The sequence below is a fragment of the Clavelina lepadiformis genome, chromosome 5, assembly GCF_947623445.1.
Source record: "Clavelina lepadiformis chromosome 5, kaClaLepa1.1, whole genome shotgun sequence".
Classification (NCBI taxonomy): Eukaryota; Metazoa; Chordata; class Ascidiacea; order Aplousobranchia; family Clavelinidae; genus Clavelina; species Clavelina lepadiformis.
In genome coordinates this window covers 23,760,685-23,780,529 of record NC_135244.1, presented here as the reverse complement: position 1 = coordinate 23,780,529, position 19,845 = coordinate 23,760,685, and the positions used below count along the sequence as shown (strand labels likewise).

Here is a 19,845-nt window from a genome sequence, read left to right as displayed (position 1 = left end):
CCATAGAACACATATGTTTGGGTAATAAGCGAATAAAAGACCTTTCAACATTGCAGGAAAGGGCTCAGCTAAATAGACTTGTATGGCGTTACAAAAGTGTTTGAATTTACACTATGAAAAAAACATTTATTCCAAGAAGTTTTAACGCAATTTTTAAGGAGTGATAACGCAAATTTGTTGCAGTTTTTTTTATATGTTGGGCAATGTGGACAAACACAACAGTTTAAAATTAGCTTTTAAAAACTTTTTAGCCTTCCTACCCCAATCCCACAACGTAATTCTACCTTTTTAACTGGTTGGTGAAATGTATTGTGGATGATATTATTTCTTTCGTGATGTCGTTTGTCGTATTGCGGTCGAAATGACTAAAACACAGTTGTAAGATCCTTTTACTCTGATGATATACAATGTGATATTATTTATTAATTAAATGGCATTTAATGTTCTGCAGAAAGCTAATAATTCATTCAAAGTATAAGCTATGAGAGATGTTTCAACGTTACATTTCTCTCATCATCTCACGTAACGCGCATTGCGATTTAGTTATTGTGAAAACCTTCAAAACAATATCATTTCGGTGATTCTGTTGTACACCTACACTGAAAATAAGAGGGAAAATATCTATCGAAATCCAGAGGCGGCAAGTTGTGTTGCTACGTCGCTGGTGGGGTATGGGTGGAAGGTTCGAGACGTTCTGCATTAACTCCTGGGTCGGAATTGCTGTTTTTTTTCTTTCCTAATCTTGTATTTTTTCAGGTTATGTTTTTAAAAGTGAAATTTTGGCCAAAAGTGGATATGGAAGTAGCAGAGAGCAGCAGTGTTATATAAACAACTTGATTATGTGAGTTGGCGACAATTGGAAAAAGGCCGCGTGATGGTCAATGCAGATTATTCTGGGATAATTCGAAACAACGCAGGTGCCGTGTTTTTTACTTTAAACTCACCTCCAAAAAGTGACGAAATCTATTTCGTTCTGTTTCTTCTGCAAAACTTGCTTCAATTGTTGAGGTGAGAGTGTGACAATTACGTCACGAGCAATGGGTTGTTTTTGTAAATGCTGTAATTTTTTTGGGGGGATCTTACGATTCAATTGTTGACTAAACTTAAATTCTCCTTAATGAAGTTCGGATAAATTACCTGGCTTGACCTGATGTGCCATGTGCCATGCCAGATGCCATGTAAATACCGATGTAATATTTGCAATCTTTCCTTTACCTTTTTCCTTATTATTACTGCGCAATACAACATTCTGTAAGCTTTGCCCGAAGGCGTAAGGCCTTCGTGTCTAACAATAAATAAAAATGGAAACTTTATCATTAAGTAATAGGCATATGTATAGAAAGAATTTAAAGAAATAACAGCAATTTTCACGCCGTTTGAGTAATGGGAACTCATATCATCGAAGCAGAAGCAAAACAAGTTTTCAATCGTCTTCGCACATACTGTGACAATAGCCGCCAGTGTACCCGGTCTTTATGGTGAATATGGTTGTTGTGTAATACTTCACACAAGTAATATAGCAACAAATTTTTATTTGTCATAAGAAGCTGACACACATATAAACCGACAACCATTGGAGCGTGAAGAGTCCTTATAAATATCACTCTAAAACTGCTGTATCAGGTATAATTAAAGGTTATTCCCTCAGAAAAAAACGTACCATGGGTTTCTTTGATTAGAATCGTCGCAGAAACTATCAAGTCTTGAAGTATCTGGTATTTTATAAATTCTTAGAAGTTCGAATAAAGTTAGAGAACTTTGTTTACATGAAGCAAATAATTACGTCTTAAATGAATAATAAGCAATGAATGGAAAATGTCGTCACAATAGCATTTTGGTTAAAGTCAACAGCTGTAACGTGCGACTGAATACTTGAATGGACAAAGTATGGAGCAAGTACTTGCATGGGCATATGGACAAAGTCAATAAACCGTTGTCATAGCATGGGAAGAATAATTAATCAAAGAGATGCACTTCTCAACTCTAGATTATTTAAAACAAAAACAGGCTTAGGTTGTTAGGCGTTGGACTTCCCTCTAGGCCAGGGGCGGGCAACTTCTTCGGCCGGCGGGCCTGATATGAGAAAATGAAGTACTTGGCGGGCCGGATTCCTGAATCGATACATTAATCGTGTATTTATCCACCTATGCAAGGAATAAATCGTATTTAATGTAAACTTTAAGTTTTAAGCATAGAGACCAAAAACAGTATTTAATGAATTTATTAACGAATAATGTACTTCAATAGCAGAATAATGTGGCCGCAGGCCACATTATCATGTAAGACCGGAAACTGTCTGCGGGCCGCTCAAAATCCCGTCACGGGCCGGCCCGCGGGCCGTATGTTGCCCGCCCCTGCTCTAGGCTCACTGCAACAAATAATTTCATCAAGTTATATTGGGTGGTTATGCTGCAGCAGCTTTGTCAAGCTTCACTGACGACAGCACTGACCTGGACAACAGTCAAACGCTTTTTGCTTTTACTTTGACAAGCGCATAGGCCACTACATGTGTTAACTTCTTGCAATTCTGTGATTGTTCTTCAATGTTTTGAGAGACCCAGCTATTTATGATGACGTCAAACCAACAGTTCTCCTACGATGCGGTCGGAAATCTAAGTTATGGGGTGAGATATTTTGAGAATACAGTATTTGCAAGTCGCATGTAAAGAGGTTATTTGCACATTTCTTATTGTTTATTTTTCGCCTTTGACTGTGGGAAGGGAAAAGTATTGTGCTAACCTGGTTGTAGGCTGGTCAAAAATACGCATAACATTTTTATCCATATTGTAACGTGTTAATGTTTTCCGTTGGACTGTATGGTTCAAGTTAAGGTAAGTAAGCAGCAAGTCGGAGGCTAAAAGTCTTACTATACCCTACGTTATTCGATAGATCACGATTAGGTTACGGCCATAGCCTGTGCGATAACAAGTGAAGTAGAGCAACTCTTGAAAGTTAAATTTCAATTAACATTTGAAGTACCGCTACTGTATAACTTTAACTAAAACTTTGTGACAAAATAATCCTACAGCAAAATCAACCACCGAGTTACGAAATTAGCCAAATCGGACCAACAGCTCCACCACAGACCTACGTCACACGAACGACTGTGACGACAGAAAAAAAGCCTAATAGGATGAGAAATGCCATTCCAGAACTGCCGATAGCTCTTGCTATTGTTCTTTGCATCGTGAATATTTTACTACCTGGAATAGGTAAAATTTTACCTTGGTCATAGATAAAATGTAGCGATATTTAAAGCCTCAGAATGTTATTTTTATTGCTTCACATCAATCACTGGTCTACACAAAATTTCAGGTTTGGGTTTTGACAACTCATTTTAGCTAATTTTGGGGCGCTGAATCCGAAAATGAACTCAGATTTTTTCTATCACATCACGTTTTTGAGATATGAAATATCCCTAATTTTGAAAAAAATCAATTTTGCCCCCCCCCCCCCTCCCCCCCTTTGTTGTCAAAACAAGGAATTCTGATGCAATAATCTAGCTTTAATTAGCAAACAAGCATTCTATATTATATTCACACAAATTTGCGTTGTCATTATTAAAATTTCATGTTTTGGAATAAAAAATAGGCATACAAAAGAGCAACCATAATAACATCAAACGCTACATTATGCTGACGAACTTGTCGATAGGACAGTGACAAGGTATTATCTGAATTATAGCCTGCAGTTCACACAATATGCACATAGACAACGGAGTGCAGAAATTCTGAAGACACACACAGAAATAGCAAAGTGCCAAAATAAAGATTGACTCAAAGGGACTTGGGCAGGGCGAGTTCAGAAACAGTCAACAAAAGAGCTTTCATAAAATATGAACTCTTCAGTTATAAGCTTAAAAATGCTCTTTTGAGGGACTTTCTTTTATGAGCAGCATCTGGAATTTTTCTTTTCAAACTCCAGCAATAGTCGGCCATCATATGACAATCCCACCGACCTTGATAACGTTCCTCCATAATTTTAATATCCTGGTGGAAACGTTCACCCTGTTCTTCACTAACTTTCCCAAGGTTTTCTGGAAACTCATCCGCATGGCTCTTCAAGTAGTGAACTTTGATGCTCATCCTGCATCCCAAATCTTCAAAACTAAGCAGTAGCTCCCTTAAGAGATCTTTATAATTTTCTGCTTTTCTGTTTCCCAAAAAATGGAAGGATATAAGTATAGTTATAGTTCTGGAAGTGATATAAATACTGGCAGTGGCTTTTCATCACTGTGAGGAACTGGCCGCAATGCCGAATCCAGATTTGGATATTTCAAACGATGTTTACTCTTTTTGTTATACCCTTTCACACTAACAAGACAAAAATAACAATCGTCAACATGATTTCGTTGCTCTCGCCAAATCATGGGTATTCCAAATTTCATTTGTGAACCTTTTCCTTGCGACCAACTTCTCAGACATTCAACGCAGGTCTTGCACGCTTTATGAGAAGCCCAGCTTTTGTCCTGGCCCCCTAACTTGACTTTGAAGTAAGCAAGATATGCCCTTTTTACAAACGTGGTAATATTGCATTGTTGAGACTTCAACATGAAGCATCCACAAATGTAACAAATATATCCGGATCATTACAACATTTTCTTCTTTTGCTGGAAGCAGACATAGCTTGAGATCAAATATAACCTTTCTTTGTTAGTAGTTTTCTAAGAGCAAGTTTTTCCACAGAAACACCACTATACCAAAAACTCTAACCGACTTGAACTCAAACTTATATAGTATGAAAATACCTTTTCCTTCTACAAACCACTTTTCAGCTTGAACTCTGATGTTGGTCTGTACAATGTACATGTGCTTTATGAAACTTCTAAATAAATCTTCCTTACTAAGCAAGAATTTATTACTAAGTCAAATCTACTCCCACCAGCTGTCTTCCTACGATATTCCAGCTGCACAGAGATAGCAGCTGACCCACAGATAACACCTGAGAAGCCAAGACAGGGAGTTCAAGCCAGCATGGAAAGACTCTACGCGAGCAATTTCAACTATGTCCTATTATGATATCATAACAGGATTTTTTTTATTTTAGAGGAAATCTGAACCAATTTATGAATTTAGTGCAAAAATATCTCTATGTTTGAAAGTTTATAGTTGTCAGAAAATAATTATATTTGACATTTTACTGTAAAAAGGGTAAAATTGGTCAATTTCATAAAATAATGACACCGATAGAAAGAAAACTTGATGTGATAGAGAAAACCTGAGTTCATTTTCGGATTCAGCGCCCCAAAATTAGCTACAATCAGTTGTCAAAACCCAAACCTGAAAAAAAAGTTGAAGTTTGTAGACCTGTGTAATGTGTGCATATGAACGTACGTCCAATGATTTTCAATTCCTAGTGGTATTTGTAACACTGTAGCAGTTTTTATTCGATCTTGCAGCAACTATTCAGAAAAATTGCGGCACAGCGCACATTTTCACCCACAAACTGACCTAAGAAATTTTTTTTTACAATTTTTCAGGCACCATCATCGCCGGGTTCAGCGTTCTTTGCTGCGGCAACGTCGGACAGTCCGGGGGTGGAAGGTTCGGGACTTTCTGCATAAACTTCTGGGTCGGAATTGCCCAGCTTTTCACGGCTGTGTTCTTTTTCCTGGGTTGGATTTGGAGCATTATTTGGGGATCTGCCTTCATTGCGATCGCCAGTGAGTAAATAATCGCTAAAGTTCAAGAGAGTGACCTCACAGTCGTATACTTCGCACCTCTGACAGACTTCAATGAAACCACAATCCTTTATGGTTCGCGACACTCTATGTCGATCGCACATCATTCAAAACTTTTTCCCATATTTGTTTATAGCCAATGTTTCGTTTATTAAGCAGGTAGCACCAGCCTGTTGTTTCTTTAAAGCTTTGTAAGCCAAAATCATTGAATGCCTTATGTACAAAACACATTAAGTGAAAACTGAAAAGAAACTCAGAGTTTGGGCACCACTGAACTAAAACAGTCTGTCCTCATCATCCTCATCCTCATTGTCTGTTCAAGAATTAACACGATACTTTATGAGATGTGCCACGCCAAGACTCATAATTAGGAATTAAGATAAGCAATTTGCAAAAAGAACAAGTTTGCTTTTAAAAATATTGCATTTTCGAAGACACAACTGATGCAGTATCTTATATAACCAGAACACATGAGCACGACCTGTAACCACAGATTTCGTTGGTTATCTTGTCATTATTGTTTGCAGCTGAAGCGAAAAATCGACAACGCATTGTTACCACGACAACTACTACAAACGTGGCGCCACACATGACCCAGCCGAGGCCAGTAGCCACATTCCAACCTGTCACCAACTTCGTGCCACCGAATAAACCTCCGGTGTAGATGAGACCCTACCTTCACCATTACTGTACTATTAATTGCGTTTTTAAATCAAGACTGTTAGAAATATGAAAATAATGAGCACAATGCATCGTGTTTGCTTGCTCATGTAAGCTGTTCAGCCTGTTCTCGTCGTGCAAGGAAAATCCATTGCCAGTTTTGACAATATTAGTCTCAGCTCGTTTATAACAAATGCAAAGTTTGTTCTTTTGTTCACTTCGTGGTGCCTTATAAAAACAATTACTGTGTCATCTGCTAGTTAACTGATCTTGAACATGAATCTTATTGTGTTATAACTACGACGGTTAGCATCCTAACTTTCGCTCCGCGCAGTCGATGGCGAAAAATAAGCAATACAACCATTTCTCGTCCTCCTTATTTAGTCGACTTAATTATGGATAAAGTTTTAGCCGTTGTAGAAATTTTTATAATGAAAGATGCGCACTACGAGTGGGTAAAGCTAATAAAGCAGACGTATAGAGGTTGTACCAAAATAGAGCGGACGAAATTGGTTTCTAGTATTTCATAGCCCAAGCTGGGAAGTACAGCGGCACTGTAGTACCCAATTAAACCGAATACCGGCTATTGATCCATTGCTTACAAATTTTGTCTCTTTTTCCAAGTTTGAAATGTGGTAGGTTTTTCTGACCCACACTGTATATACTATATAGTATACTATGTAGTTTTTAGAATGGTTTTCAGTAGTCAGCAGTCTCTCTCTATATGTGTCTCTCTATAGCAGTGGTTCTTAAACTGGGGGGCGTGTAACATTCATAAGGGGGGCGCGAGAGATGACATACTGTCTACTATATGAGCTATCTCTCAGAAGTGTTGTTGTTTACATTGGAAGACAGTTTTCAAGAGATTTGTAAATCTCACAGTTGTTAATTATTGCAGCGGTTTCCAACGAAGTTTGTTGTGTTGAAGCTAAAATAAGCTCAGATAAATTATTACCAGAAAAGGGTTAGATGTTAGGGAATTGTACCAACGTATTCCACGTTGATTTTAAGTGTTATTAACTTGTGGCTAAACGCCTTAAGTCCCGCTTTACATAGAAGGGAGCCACTTCCACTTTCTGCAACTATTACGATCTCAAATAAATCTAGAACATGCCTATAAGTTGAGAGTTTGTGACTTTTCGCAAAATTCCTTCTACATCCGTTAATGTTTAAATGTCTTCGTCGAATAAAAGATGTTTGAGTTATGGTTATCGTCTTGCACTTCGGTCGATAATTATTTAATAATACGTTTCCAGACATCAAAGTTCTACAAAGGCCCAGAGATTACGGCGGTTATGACATAATTAATATTCCCGAGTTTGCAGATTTGTTTTATTTAAAACCTTTGGCCCCATTTTGCAGGGATAAAATAGAAAAAAAAGTTCTGTCTTTGGAAAATCGCACGATAGAACACCAAATCGGTCACCAACTGTGCAACCTCCTCGGCATCCAGATTGATAACTGTACACCGCATGCCACCTCCCCATCGATTTATTATGAGCATATGCTCGAAATAACCAGGAAACATCGTGTCTTACTGAAAGAGATTTTAAGCGGAAAGGTTAAAAAAATATATCAGCGTATCTTGCGAGATCGTGCCCCACAATTTTATTTTACTTCACCAGAGCGGTCGACATGGCCCAGAGTACACAACGCAATTCTCTCCAACGCCAAAAAACTTTCAACTACGGAGTAATATGGAATGATTTACCCACTCGAGGTGATATGACCAACTTTGTTCCCTACACGGAAACAGCATGTCGTTTTTGCACCAACGGCCCCGACTCAGTGTTGTACACGATGGTAAAATGTAAAAAAATAAGCACTCTTTGGGAATGTGCCTCCGGCGTTGCGCAAATTTTAACTGGTAGTGACGATATTAAGTTCGATCCAACCACAATAACAAACTTCGACGGAATAGGTGGCCCAGATTTCGAGTCCGCAGACATGTTAACCTATTGGCTATAACAATAGTAAAACAAAAGATTTGGAAACATAGGAACGCGATTTTGTATGAAAACCAATTTTTTAACCCTGACGAAATTATCAGGTCTATTAAGAGGACCGTGTATGCTAGACGCACATGGGACCGGCGAAATGAAGGCCCCTATAAACAGCAGATTGAGAAACTATGTGCAGCAATGCAAAAGTATTTCACACCACCATAGCTTTTGATGGAAAATGTCATTATCAAACTTTTTATGAATTAGAACCTGTGTAAATTCTGGATAAACTTTGCTGTAATTGTTGCTTGCGATGTACAACCTTTATCGTACCTGCTACGTACGCTCTGCTTACAATTTACAGATGTGTCATTACTAAGATTTCGCGATCTGTGTTATTGTCATTTGTTTAAATCCATTACCATCACCGGCATGTTCAATTAAAGTATTTTGCAAGTAGATTTTGGAAAAGTTTTCCTTGTACATATTTTCTCTTTCTGTGCTATTTTTCCGCAATAAAATATCGCCTTTTACAAAAGATTTCCGTGTTTGGGAGCAATACAATGAGTCTAGTTTATTTTTCTACCTCGCCAAGGCGAGGCAATATTCTTCATTAATTAAGAGTTAAGCACAGCAGTTTGCCACATTACTTTCATTGTCAAACGAACGTTTATGCCGGCTGCGTTCGATGGACAGCGTCACTACACGCTGCCATTGCAATGACCTTGGCTGTAGTTAGGCATGCACTTAGCAGATAACTCCGTCTTTAAAGTCAAAGCATGGTAGCTAATACCACACGGTATGCGCTTATTAGGTAGATAGGCTGGTACAAATACATAATTAATACTAATGATGAAGCTAGGCTATGGTTTATGCCGGTTATGGCTAGGCTAGGCAGGTTCCTAATAAAAATGAACATTAGACCTACCGGGACTATCCATAAATTGTTTCTGATTTCACTCCAAGACAACAACATGCAGCAACAACAGCGTCGTTAGGACGACGACAACATCAAACATAAGATGTCAACAGAACTTTATTAACAAATGTCATGCCAGAAGTGTTGACATCTCTCATAGTTTCTTCTGTCGTAAACTTTCTATTACTTGCTACAAATGAAAAAAAAACGTTTTATTTTGGACATAGAATGTTTATTGAAATCCTGTAAGAATGTGTAATTCAGTAACTTTTATTCAGAGACGTTACAGCAAAGTTTCTTTTCTTCCATTGAAATCAACAACTGAAGAAAACTGCTTGGGTCAAATGCTTGTGTTGTTGAAAATTAATAATTATTTTGTAATCCAGTATAGAATGTGTTTTCAGTCTATATATAGTTTTCATATATAGTTCTTAGAATGGTTTTCAGTAATTTTCAGTTAGTCTAGCGGTCTAGCCTATATATATGTCACTCTATAGTCTCTCAGAAGTGTTGTTGTTAATTATTGCAGCGGTTTCCAACGAAGTTTGTTGTGTTGAGGCTAAAATAAGCTCAGACAAATTACTACCAGAGTTGGGTTAGAAGTTAGGGAAATGTACCAACGTATTTCGCTTTGATTTGAAGTATTTTTAACTTGTGGCTAAACGCCTTAAGTTGCCTCCTACTTTACATAGAAGGGGGTCACCTCCACTCTCTGCAACTATTACGGTCTCAAATAAATCTAGAACATGCCTATAAGTTGAGAGTTTGTGACTTTTCGCAAAATTTTTTCTACATCCGTAAAATATTTAGATGTCTTCGTCGAATAAAAGATGTTTGACTTCTGGTTACTGTCTTGCACTTCGGTCGATAATTTTGAGGAAGTGACGTAATACCCTTTCTGTCTGTGCGTTCTGCCGACGCCAAAGCATGAAATCTTCGTTACATTGCGGTGTGTCTGCATGACCTGTCAAGCTGTGCTGCGTCGCATTTTGACCTAGTGCTCACCAACACCAGGTCGAACAACATCAGCTCTGGTGTGTAAGTCTCTTTATAAACAAAAGAGCAACCATCCTGTGCAAATGTCCGTTTGATTTAGCTACACGTCAACGACTGGGATATTGTTTGGTGAAATACTCTGCGATAGTTCGATCTGTTCCGCATCAAAGTGGCAATCTAATACACCGGGATGCGGCCGACGTAATAGGCGTCGACCACGTTTCTGTTACGCAATGCAACAAAACTAGTGATCGAGTCAAATCAACTACTGCTTATTTCCGTTTCATAAAACAGTGATTTTCCGAAAAAGAATAGTTCAACCGCTTGGCATTTTATTACATTTCCACTAAACTCAAAATGAAATGAGCGATTTAGAAAGATATAATCAAAGTAATGCAAACTCATACTTAATCTGACGTCATGAACAGCACAAAAACGTTATTGTGAAGAAGTTCATTAATTGGACCGCCAAGTTTCATAACTCTACCTTTAGCAAAAGATGTGTTTTAGGAAAGGGAGGGGGCCTCCTGTGTGTTTTAGCGTTTTCAGCAACCGTGTGAAATAAACCTCTCCAAATACCGCTGGAGAACTAAGAGTGATATAAACATCTGTTTATATTATACTTACGGCTTCAATGCAAGCGGTATGCGATAAATATTTTAGCTTCCCTTAGTCCTCTGGCAGTAGGGGAGACCGGGGTTAGTTGGAAAAATTTTAGGAAAATTTAAACCACCAAAATTCAGAATGATCTTCGAAATCTTTATCTAGTCTGGCATAATGACTACCCTGATCTACAATTTATTACAAAAGACTGACCAGAAATTGTTACAGGTTTACGCACAAACTTTAATTTTTCAGACATCAGTCGCGTGTTTCAACTAACCCCGAAGCCGGGCTTGTTGTAAATCTACACGGGGTTAGTTGGAATATACATCGATTTGTTATAAATTATACATTATTCAAAAGTGTCTGTTCTTTGAATGTCAATCAATCTATTGTGGATTGTAGCCCGACAAGTCAACAGGGAAGACAAATTTCTGCTGACAGCGTTCGTATTAACACCTGTTTCACTGCCTTTTCCATTACATACTTTGGAGTAGATCCACGTTGAGTTTTGCGTTTATACTCGCGCATACTTTCAATTAAAAAGTGTAGCTATTTATCGATCTGTATCAAATAACAAGTTCCAACTTAACTGTACGAGGCTGTATAAATAAAAGATATGAGTTCCATCAAGCATTTATAAAAGAAATTTTTACACATATGATTTTTCATATTCCAACAAACCCCATTCAAATTGTTCCAACTAACCCCGTATGCACATAGGAGAGAAAACTTACTTTTTATGTAGCCACTAAACCAGGTAATTTAATTGCCTCTGCCTTTTCGGGTACCATGGCACCTACGGTCAATATAGACTAATGAACTTTCAATTGTCTCTCTAGAGCACTATGTTACACTATATTTACCAACAAGCTCGAATTTTAGTTCAAAGTGTAAGAAACAGAAAAACGTGTACCACTCTTATGCTTCTGCTCTGAGACCAATAAAATTAACATGGCGAATAGATAACATCGTTATCAATCACTAAGGGGCAGTAAAGATTTACAAAGATGTTCGGGGAGTACTAAAACAGCGATTTTTCAACTAACCCGTTTTCCAACTAGCCCCGGTCTCCCCTACTTAGAGAGGTTCGTGTAAAATAGGGTCAAAACATCTGCAATACACTGTCCGCGGGTTCTTTGTGTTCTCGATTCGCTGATTATGTTAAGCCTGAGACATAACTAACTCGGCCTATCAATTATATCATTCTACAGCATAAGCCACAGTATGAGATGAAACATGCAGTTAACAAAGCTCGATGCGGTGAATAGCAAAATCAATTATTTAAGAATAATAATTAAGACAAGATCGATATTACAAATACATTTCATACAATGCTGTTGTTATCAAAATTGGCAAAAGTGAAAAGTAGGTGTATAGCTTCGGCAAATAACATCCTAATAAATAACATAAGTCTATGACTATACATAAGACTACAAAGGCGGCGCTTTACAAGAGCCAGTGGCCACATTCCAACCTGCCACTAAGTGGTGCCACCGAGTAAATGTCCAGTGGAAATGATATCGATGACTTAAAGGTAATTGTAAACAAATTTATGACTAAACGTTGGGTATTCGATAAATGATCGTTTTATCAGAGTATTATAACTGCATTTCCAAAATAATTCAAATAATTCATTCAATTCAAATACATCTTAAAAAACCCAAGACACATAATTTGATATTAAGTATATTATTAGCAGAAAATCAACGACAAATCACAAATGAGATAAAAAATAACAAAAACTGTCCAAATATAATAGAAAAGATCCAATTACTATCTAGGAGTGACGATGCTTCAGACGGAAAGGACGCAAGGAAAATCTCGTTCTCTGTCCATGTTGGTCGATACTTGCCATTTGTTGGTGGCTAGATCATAGAACTCAACTGTTTTGGTACGAACGCTAGTATAAAATGTGGGCAAAAGTTTTAAACAAAAGATAACCAACCCCCGATTGTTTTAATGCAATAAAGTATTTGTTTAATCATAAGCAATTAATTAATCTTCGAATTTATGAAACAACAACTTGCAACAAAATCTCAAATCGGAGTTAAAACCTTAAGCAGGGGATGAAACTGCTTTGTTACAACTAAATCTTGCAATTAGTGACAACAATGAGCGATGGGATTAGTCCTGGATGTGGTGGTATAGTAATTATTATTCTCGGACTGAGTGAGTGATTGCAGAAGTTAAACCCGGCAATGATTCCTCATTGTTCGAGTTCGAACACTTCGTCCCAGTTACCGAGCTAGCCTTTGTGCAAGTTCCGATTGTCGCACATTTTTTACTTGTACAAACAATTTAAGGATATATCAAACACAACGATCTACGTCAGCAATGTACGCTGTCGTGAAATGCTGTTTGCTTTAAAACTTATGGTAAACAATTTAAATATCAGGCAAAAGCAGGAAAAATCTTGAAAACCGAAAAATGCATTGATGTGAGCATGGACAAAGATAAAGCTCGGTAACCATTGTTCGAGCCATTGTGAACAATCAATGCCAAGTTTAAGTCGTATAAAGAATTAACTTTGTCTGAGGACAAATATTCAAATACTTTGCCTAAAATTGTACCAGCACATTGGTATAATCAAGTATCAGTTACTGTACGTTTAAAAACAGACTGTAACCACATTAGCAAAATTACAGGTCTTTAAATTTGACCAACATTATCACGTCACAATTAGGGACACAAAAGCACTTAAAAACTGATCTTGTAAGTAGAGAGAGGTTTTAAGTAGAGTGGAGGATTTAATCTTCTAATATCTGCAAGTCCTTCTTTAAAAGACTCACTAAAGCCAGCAGCCCATGAGCCTTTGAAGCCCTAATGGAGTTTATTCCACTTGTCCATACTCACTGGCTATATTCGATTTTAGTATTTTGAGTATTATTCATGAAAACAATTACTCACCCTCCAAACACCCATATAAGGTCATCCACTACACAAGCTGATCCACCATATCTTTTCTCATTCATAGATGGAACATTAATCCAAGTTTTCGTGTCCAGGTTGTATTTTTCAACAGAAGAGAGAGGATTTGAACCGTCATATCCACCTGATTTAATTCATTTAAAGAACATGACAAGTAATAAATCTCCTTAAACATTTGAAAGATATTTACACTTGCAGCAAGACTCACCTATCGCGTATATTTCGTTGTTTAATACAACAGCAGCTAATCCAGATCTGCAGGTTTTCATCGGTGGAATATATTCCCACTTTCCATTTCGTGGATCATAACATTCTGCTGTGTTTGTTTCATTGTTGCTCCATCCTCCAAGCGCATAAAGCAAACCTTTCAACCACCAATCAATCAAACACGTCACTTGTGCTTGAAATTCGAGCACGATTACTCCCCACACAATACATAGAAAAACATCTGAACTGAGGCATGAACTAAAAACCAAGAGCATGGATATTATCATTTCCTTTTGTTTAGTACTAATTTTCACACAACTTTATCAAACCCTCTTCTATCAATTCTCATTCTTCAAATAATTTCATAAATGCAATTTATACAAACAACCATGTTGCAAGCAGAGAAAAGTTATATTTTAAAAGGATCCATTTTGTTTTTAGTTTCAAAGTCAGCTAATGATGATGATGACGTCATTGTTATTTGCTTGATGACTTGTCGTAAGCTTGTTTAATTAACAGAGTATTTCATCAAATATTTTTTGTTAATTAAATATTAAGGAATTGAAAACTTTTGATAGAATATGACAAGTGGGTTTATAGAACGTTGTTTAATTCAATATCACAAACAAAGAAACATAAAATCAACACATTTTTAGTAGTATTAGGAAATGTCCTAATAACACTTAATTGAAACTCACCTCGTGCACTGACCAACGCATGAGAACTTCGCTTTATATTCATGTTTCTTATCGAAGACCATTTCCTCTCAACAGGATAGTAACTTTCACATGATGATACACAACAACTAAAGAAATGCAAACCACCAGCGCCATTATAACCACCAGCACAATAAACAAGGCCTAGGATGCATGAAATTATAAAATAAATATTATAGTATGTGTGTATGATTGTATGTATGCAGAAGAACAACTATTTCTAGAAGTGGAGCCCATGGTATTTAATATAATACACATAACATCAATATTGAAAATATAAACTGAAACAATGGCTACATTGTTAACAGAATATATATTTCAGGTAAAACATCATAAACAATGCCACAGGCAATGTAAACAATTGCATTGCAGAACTTACATGTAGGTCTATGACAAAGATCAAAACAATTTGGTATCACATCTAACCGATGCATTTTTCTTGTGATCTTAGCCATTAATGAAATGTTGCATAAACTCCATTATTTTGAAACTTACCATTCAATAATGTTGATGCAAATGATTCTCGCTTTACTCCCATAGAAGGCAAGTTGCTATCCCACTTTGGATTCACATCATTCAAGTCCAACATCTCAACAGAGTTGTAGTAAGTACCACCTTGCTTACCACCCATCAATAAAATTTGTTGATTGTAATTTACAGCAGATGGCCACCTCCGAGCAATGTTAGTATCCTGTATGATGAAACATTATTGCATGTGTCAGTACTCATTCAACCACGACCAGTGATAACACTAAGAATACGTCCGGTTATTTTACAACGTTATATAACATTAATCAATGTTCTGACATCACAGTAACTGGACAACAACAACAAGACATTGCTAAGCTCAGGTTTGCTTTGAGCTTATTTGGTGACGTTTGCTTGACTTATAAAATGTCAACTGAGAAAAAAAATGCTCGGTTTGACGTAAAATTAAACACTTTCCAAAGGAATTGCGAATTACGTCTCAATCAACAAGTTCTCTTGATACAACAATTATGAATTGTTCACATTACTGACTTATTGACTCTAAATACATGCAAAGACATCTTATACAAAGACGCGCGGCGCAGTTTCCAACCTCTAAGTCTTAAGTCCTGGGCTGTACGTGCAAAAAAAAAAAAAACAAGAACTAGACTTGATCATTAAACTTTAAACAAAGGTTTCACTTCATAGACAAAAACAACAAAAGAGGTCTAACCGCAAAAAAACTTGAACCTATTTGTGTAATAAGCCAGTGAAGCTTATTTTTCATCAAACACAAACTTTTACTCCAGCAAACCCTGTTTCCCACAAGCCTGTAATTTTGCATAAAAACCTGCCGCTCAACAAATCCACATTTCTAAACTTGGTTGCGGGTTATATTTATCGGGAGTGAAGATTGCAAACATACCGGCATTTTACTCCAGTGCTTTCTCTTGGTGTTGAACTTGACAACACTTTGTTCACAATCGGTTCCACCAATCATAAGAATTTTATCAAACTGACCTGAAACATAAACATCTTATAATGAGTTAATTCAAATATTATGAAAAATCATTTGGCATCATTATAGCCTTTCTTGAAAGCTCTATGCAGAGGTTTGAACCAAAGACAAAGTTATTCGATAATTTTATAGCTTAAGCGATAGATGCATAAATTGCATTTGTGGTAAATAGAAAAAAATACTTGTCCATACCATAATATCACATTTATATTCCACGCATTTATATAAAAACAGTCACAAAACAGACCTTTCCTTTTCTTGAAAACTTGATCACCGCACAATCGGGAATTCAGTGACGCGACGAGCAGATTCATACACTCAAGTGAATTACAAACCAATTCCTAAAATACAGAGTTTATATAAATATGTTGAGATGTGTTTGCTTTATATAACACAGACATCAGCAGATGTGTTTTGTTATAATACATAGAAATTAGTTGATGTGTTCATGTCATACAGAACACTGGTTATGTGGAAATTTGGTGAACCGCTTAACAGTAATGACATGTTACAGTAATACTGGAAATTAAAACGCTGCAATTAATAGCAAGGAGGCATGTAATGAACATGAACATGAAGTGAACAAAATGTACAAGGCATGGGCACATTTCAGTAGGTCTTTGATATGTCAGCAGTTGCGATGCCATATGTTCATAATGAAAGTTATAAAAGGCTTAAAAATTACCGATAAAACTTGTTTTGTCCTATTGCATTAGCAAATATTGCAACCATGCTTGCAATTATTTTAAATGAAAATTTGAGCTCAAGTATAACTAAATATCATAGAACTTACTTCTTTGCGGACAACATCATTCAAAAACTCTGAGGATAAATAATCCAGTTGAATGAAACAAAACAAATCACTGAAATGTTCCTTTCTGTCACAAACACCATGTTTTGTCCAACTTATCACACTCCTGTACTTGTCCTCGTCGATCAATTCCTGCCAAGTTATTTATAATTTTAACATCTCTTCACATTTTCTCTGAATTTCTCATCAAAAACTGCAGTAAGTTTGAGACTATGCTCATATTTTTTTTAAATAAAGTATTAGTTCTAAGTTTACTTCATCACTTTCCAACTTCAGCATAGCCTTGACATCATCAACACCAAGCTGAAGGAAATCGGAACTTTTCAAAACTACTCCGAGATTTTTAGAAATGAAAGTTTCAGCTGCTTGAAGAAGATCACCCATGTTGTATTGGTTTGAATAAGATAGAATTTTCAAACAACCTTCTCCATTGAGAGATGCTTTGAAAAATATCTTGCACTGTTCTTTCAAACCTAAACAAATACACACAGAATTTGGACCTACTTATTCATTCAGGAAATGTCGCACTTTGAATAATGGCTACGATCAAAATACAATCTTCTATCAGAAAGTTTCAACACTAATTCCCCAGATCTGACTTTTTTAACTTACCGTCTTCCAATATCAAACATAAATAGTTTCATAATAGAAACACATGTCGAAATGTAACGGCCAAACCTATGTCTAAAGTTACTAAGAAGCATTCCAGAAAATGCATTCTCAATATAAACCTAAGAATAAAGAAAAATGATAGAAAAGGTTGCAAGTTTGTTGTTGTTGCAAATGGTTGACTAACATTTTATCGACTCAAAGAAAACGTCGTCATAACATGAAAGGATGTTTTGCAGAGATCGGTAAAGTTTTCTGATAAACGAAGCTTGCAGTGCCTTGTATTATAATTTACATTAACCAGATACAGTGCAATGTCACTCATCAATGTGTAATAACGACAACACTTGAACAAAAAAAAACTAAGTTGCCGACATGAAGTGATAAACATAAGATGTAGTGTACTGTGCACCACTACGCCAACAAACTGGAGGCAAATGTCATAGCAGTTAAAACTTAAGCCATAGCTACATTGATGCAAACGAGGCACTTGCCTCCGAAATTATCTGGAATTTTAGCACAAAATATCTTCACTGCTAAACTGCATACTCAACCAGGGATGTGCACGATATTTTTACCTTCGTAAAATTTTACCCTTGCTACGGCACTGAATATCATACAAATAGCTGCAATAACAATACTTACTTGGAATCCGTAGATATTCTGCTGCTTCCAGTACATCACATACATTGTCATGAGTGAGGATTATGCATGAAGTGTATATGAAGTTAATTATCGATGCCATTGTTGGACCACTGACTTCTTTAATGCTTCCTTCGTTCGAATCACTTTCTTTCATCTATAAAGAAAAATTAATCAATCTACTTCAAGCAGATGTTAACATAAATAAGCTCATTCCACCTTAGTAGTGAACATTTTCTTGAAGATAATTTTTCTTTCTTTCCGAGATTGAACCAACCACACATTTGTGAACAGGGAATTGTTTTCCTCCAGCTTTTATTGTGAAATCACAGAAGTCCTTCGTTGTTATTCGATCCCTGGGACAATAGAAATCTTTTAAACCACATAGCTTACCAAGCACCACATTAACCAAAGTCATTATTAAGCTTTTTATTTTAGGGTAGAATTGCTTCCAATTGATTCGTCAGCCTAAAGGGCCATCACTGCAAAGTATGACAGTTTATGACAAAAAATCATTTGTACTATAATAGTCTGATGTAACTACCAATTGTATGATTTAGTACGAGCTCACACAGAGCGTAAACAACTGTTAGTTTAATCGAATGACCTTAGCTAGCAGCAATCAGAAGAATACCGGTATAACACATGATTAAAAGGCACATTAAACATGTAATAATTTATGGGCAATTAAATCAAGAATGCTGTTTGCCCATTAGGTGGTGTAACAATTAGGGAGGCGATGGCGAGACTAGGTCAAGCAGTTACCAGGGCAACTAGTATAGCAACCAACACATCAGCAATTTTACTCAAACATTATCACACGTACTATCGCACAGTGTTTTGGCACACTGAAGGCCTAATTTTTTTTTAAATTTATTTGCATTAGGCGTTTAAGCAATCAGCTTTGTCTATTTTATTATAAATCGGTGTGAATCTTTAAAAGTTCAGCGTCCACATTGATGAAGCTCAGGTGTATGAGTGCCTCACTTTCCCCTACAGTAATTGTAATTGGTGTAATTCAAGTAAATGTCACCAAATTTTTGGGAAAGATCATAAAATAAGATTTGGAAAAATTTCACAAAAAAACATGCAGATGAGCTCAAAACTAGCAACTTACTCATTTAAGTTGTTGAGTATTTCAGTGGCATGGTTGCTTTCCAATTCCATCTTCTCCAAATTTATACAAGAAATCAACAATATTCAAGTTAAACTTAAAGCTTTGACTTTAAAGCAAAATCCTGCAACTACAAAGCAAAGTTTAATCAAAAAGCATAAACTATAATCACCAAACCATCTACCAGTTACAGGAGAGCACGATTACCAACAAATTCTATATGAGAGAGACCCAGTTTGTATCAAGCGTCTCAAATAATTGCTCCTTATCAATAAATAACCGGCAAAAACTAATCTTACCTGACTGGGTTCTGTCGGTTGTCATATTGACACAAAAATGAAAGGGAAATAATATGTTTAATACTATCAAGGAGTATATTGACAAAGTAAATAATGGCTGCAATAGTTGTGAAATAATGATAAAAAACTTAACTTTTCAAAATAAGCTAAAAATCGATATAAGCTTGGAAGTTGGAACTGACACATTTTTCTGAGCAACTTTTTGTGTTTTTCACCATTGACTGTGTGG

At 36.5% G+C, this 19,845-nt stretch overlaps 2 protein-coding genes and 1 long non-coding RNA gene across 3 annotated transcripts in view; 2 read left to right on the top strand and 1 right to left on the bottom strand.

Annotated features, from left to right (window-relative positions):
• The window catches only part of LOC143459932 (uncharacterized), a 150,522-nt gene that overhangs the window by 71,113 nt on the left and 59,564 nt on the right, over positions 1-19,845 (top strand). The gene's annotated exons all lie outside the window — the stretch shown is intronic.
• Positions 1,950-6,599, top strand: LOC143459716 (protein stum-like). The gene is made up of 4 exons (XM_076956962.1): positions 1,950-2,624; positions 3,029-3,212; positions 5,480-5,662; positions 6,208-6,599. The coding sequence occupies exons 1-4, from the start codon at positions 2,568-2,570 to the stop codon at positions 6,342-6,344; spliced, it is 561 nt and encodes a 186-aa protein (XP_076813077.1). The 5' UTR covers positions 1,950-2,567; the 3' UTR covers positions 6,345-6,599.
• Positions 10,871-19,449, bottom strand: LOC143461080 (kelch-like protein 12). The gene is made up of 12 exons (XM_076958844.1): positions 19,321-19,449; positions 18,423-18,559; positions 18,207-18,360; positions 17,208-17,425; positions 16,935-17,084; positions 16,389-16,482; positions 16,049-16,143; positions 15,151-15,346; positions 14,638-14,799; positions 13,941-14,096; positions 13,712-13,856; positions 10,871-12,704 (listed from the first exon to the last, which is right to left on the bottom strand). Exons 2-12 carry the CDS (start codon positions 18,435-18,437, stop codon positions 12,599-12,601), a joined length of 1,491 nt encoding a protein of 496 aa, XP_076814959.1. The 5' UTR covers positions 18,438-18,559; positions 19,321-19,449; the 3' UTR covers positions 10,871-12,598.

Bases quoted from the DNA above. Each gene is read 5' to 3' on its own strand.
- LOC143459716 (XM_076956962.1), top strand. From the start codon at position 2,568: ATGATGACGTCAAACCAACAGTTCTCCTACGATGCGGTCGGAAATCTA. The intron at 3,213-5,479 runs GTAAAATTTTAC...ACAATTTTTCAG, and splicing joins TATTTTACTACCTGGAATAG to GCACCATCATCGCCGGGTTC. The intron at 5,663-6,207 runs GTGAGTAAATAA...TATTGTTTGCAG, and splicing joins TGCCTTCATTGCGATCGCCA to CTGAAGCGAAAAATCGACAA.
- LOC143461080 (XM_076958844.1), bottom strand. The intron at 16,144-16,388 runs GTCTGTTTTGTG...TTTATGTTTCAG, and splicing joins AGTTTTCAAGAAAAGGAAAG to GTCAGTTTGATAAAATTCTT. The intron at 14,800-15,150 runs GTAAGTTTCAAA...CATGCATCCTAG, and splicing joins TGCATCAACATTATTGAATG to GCCTTGTTTATTGTGCTGGT.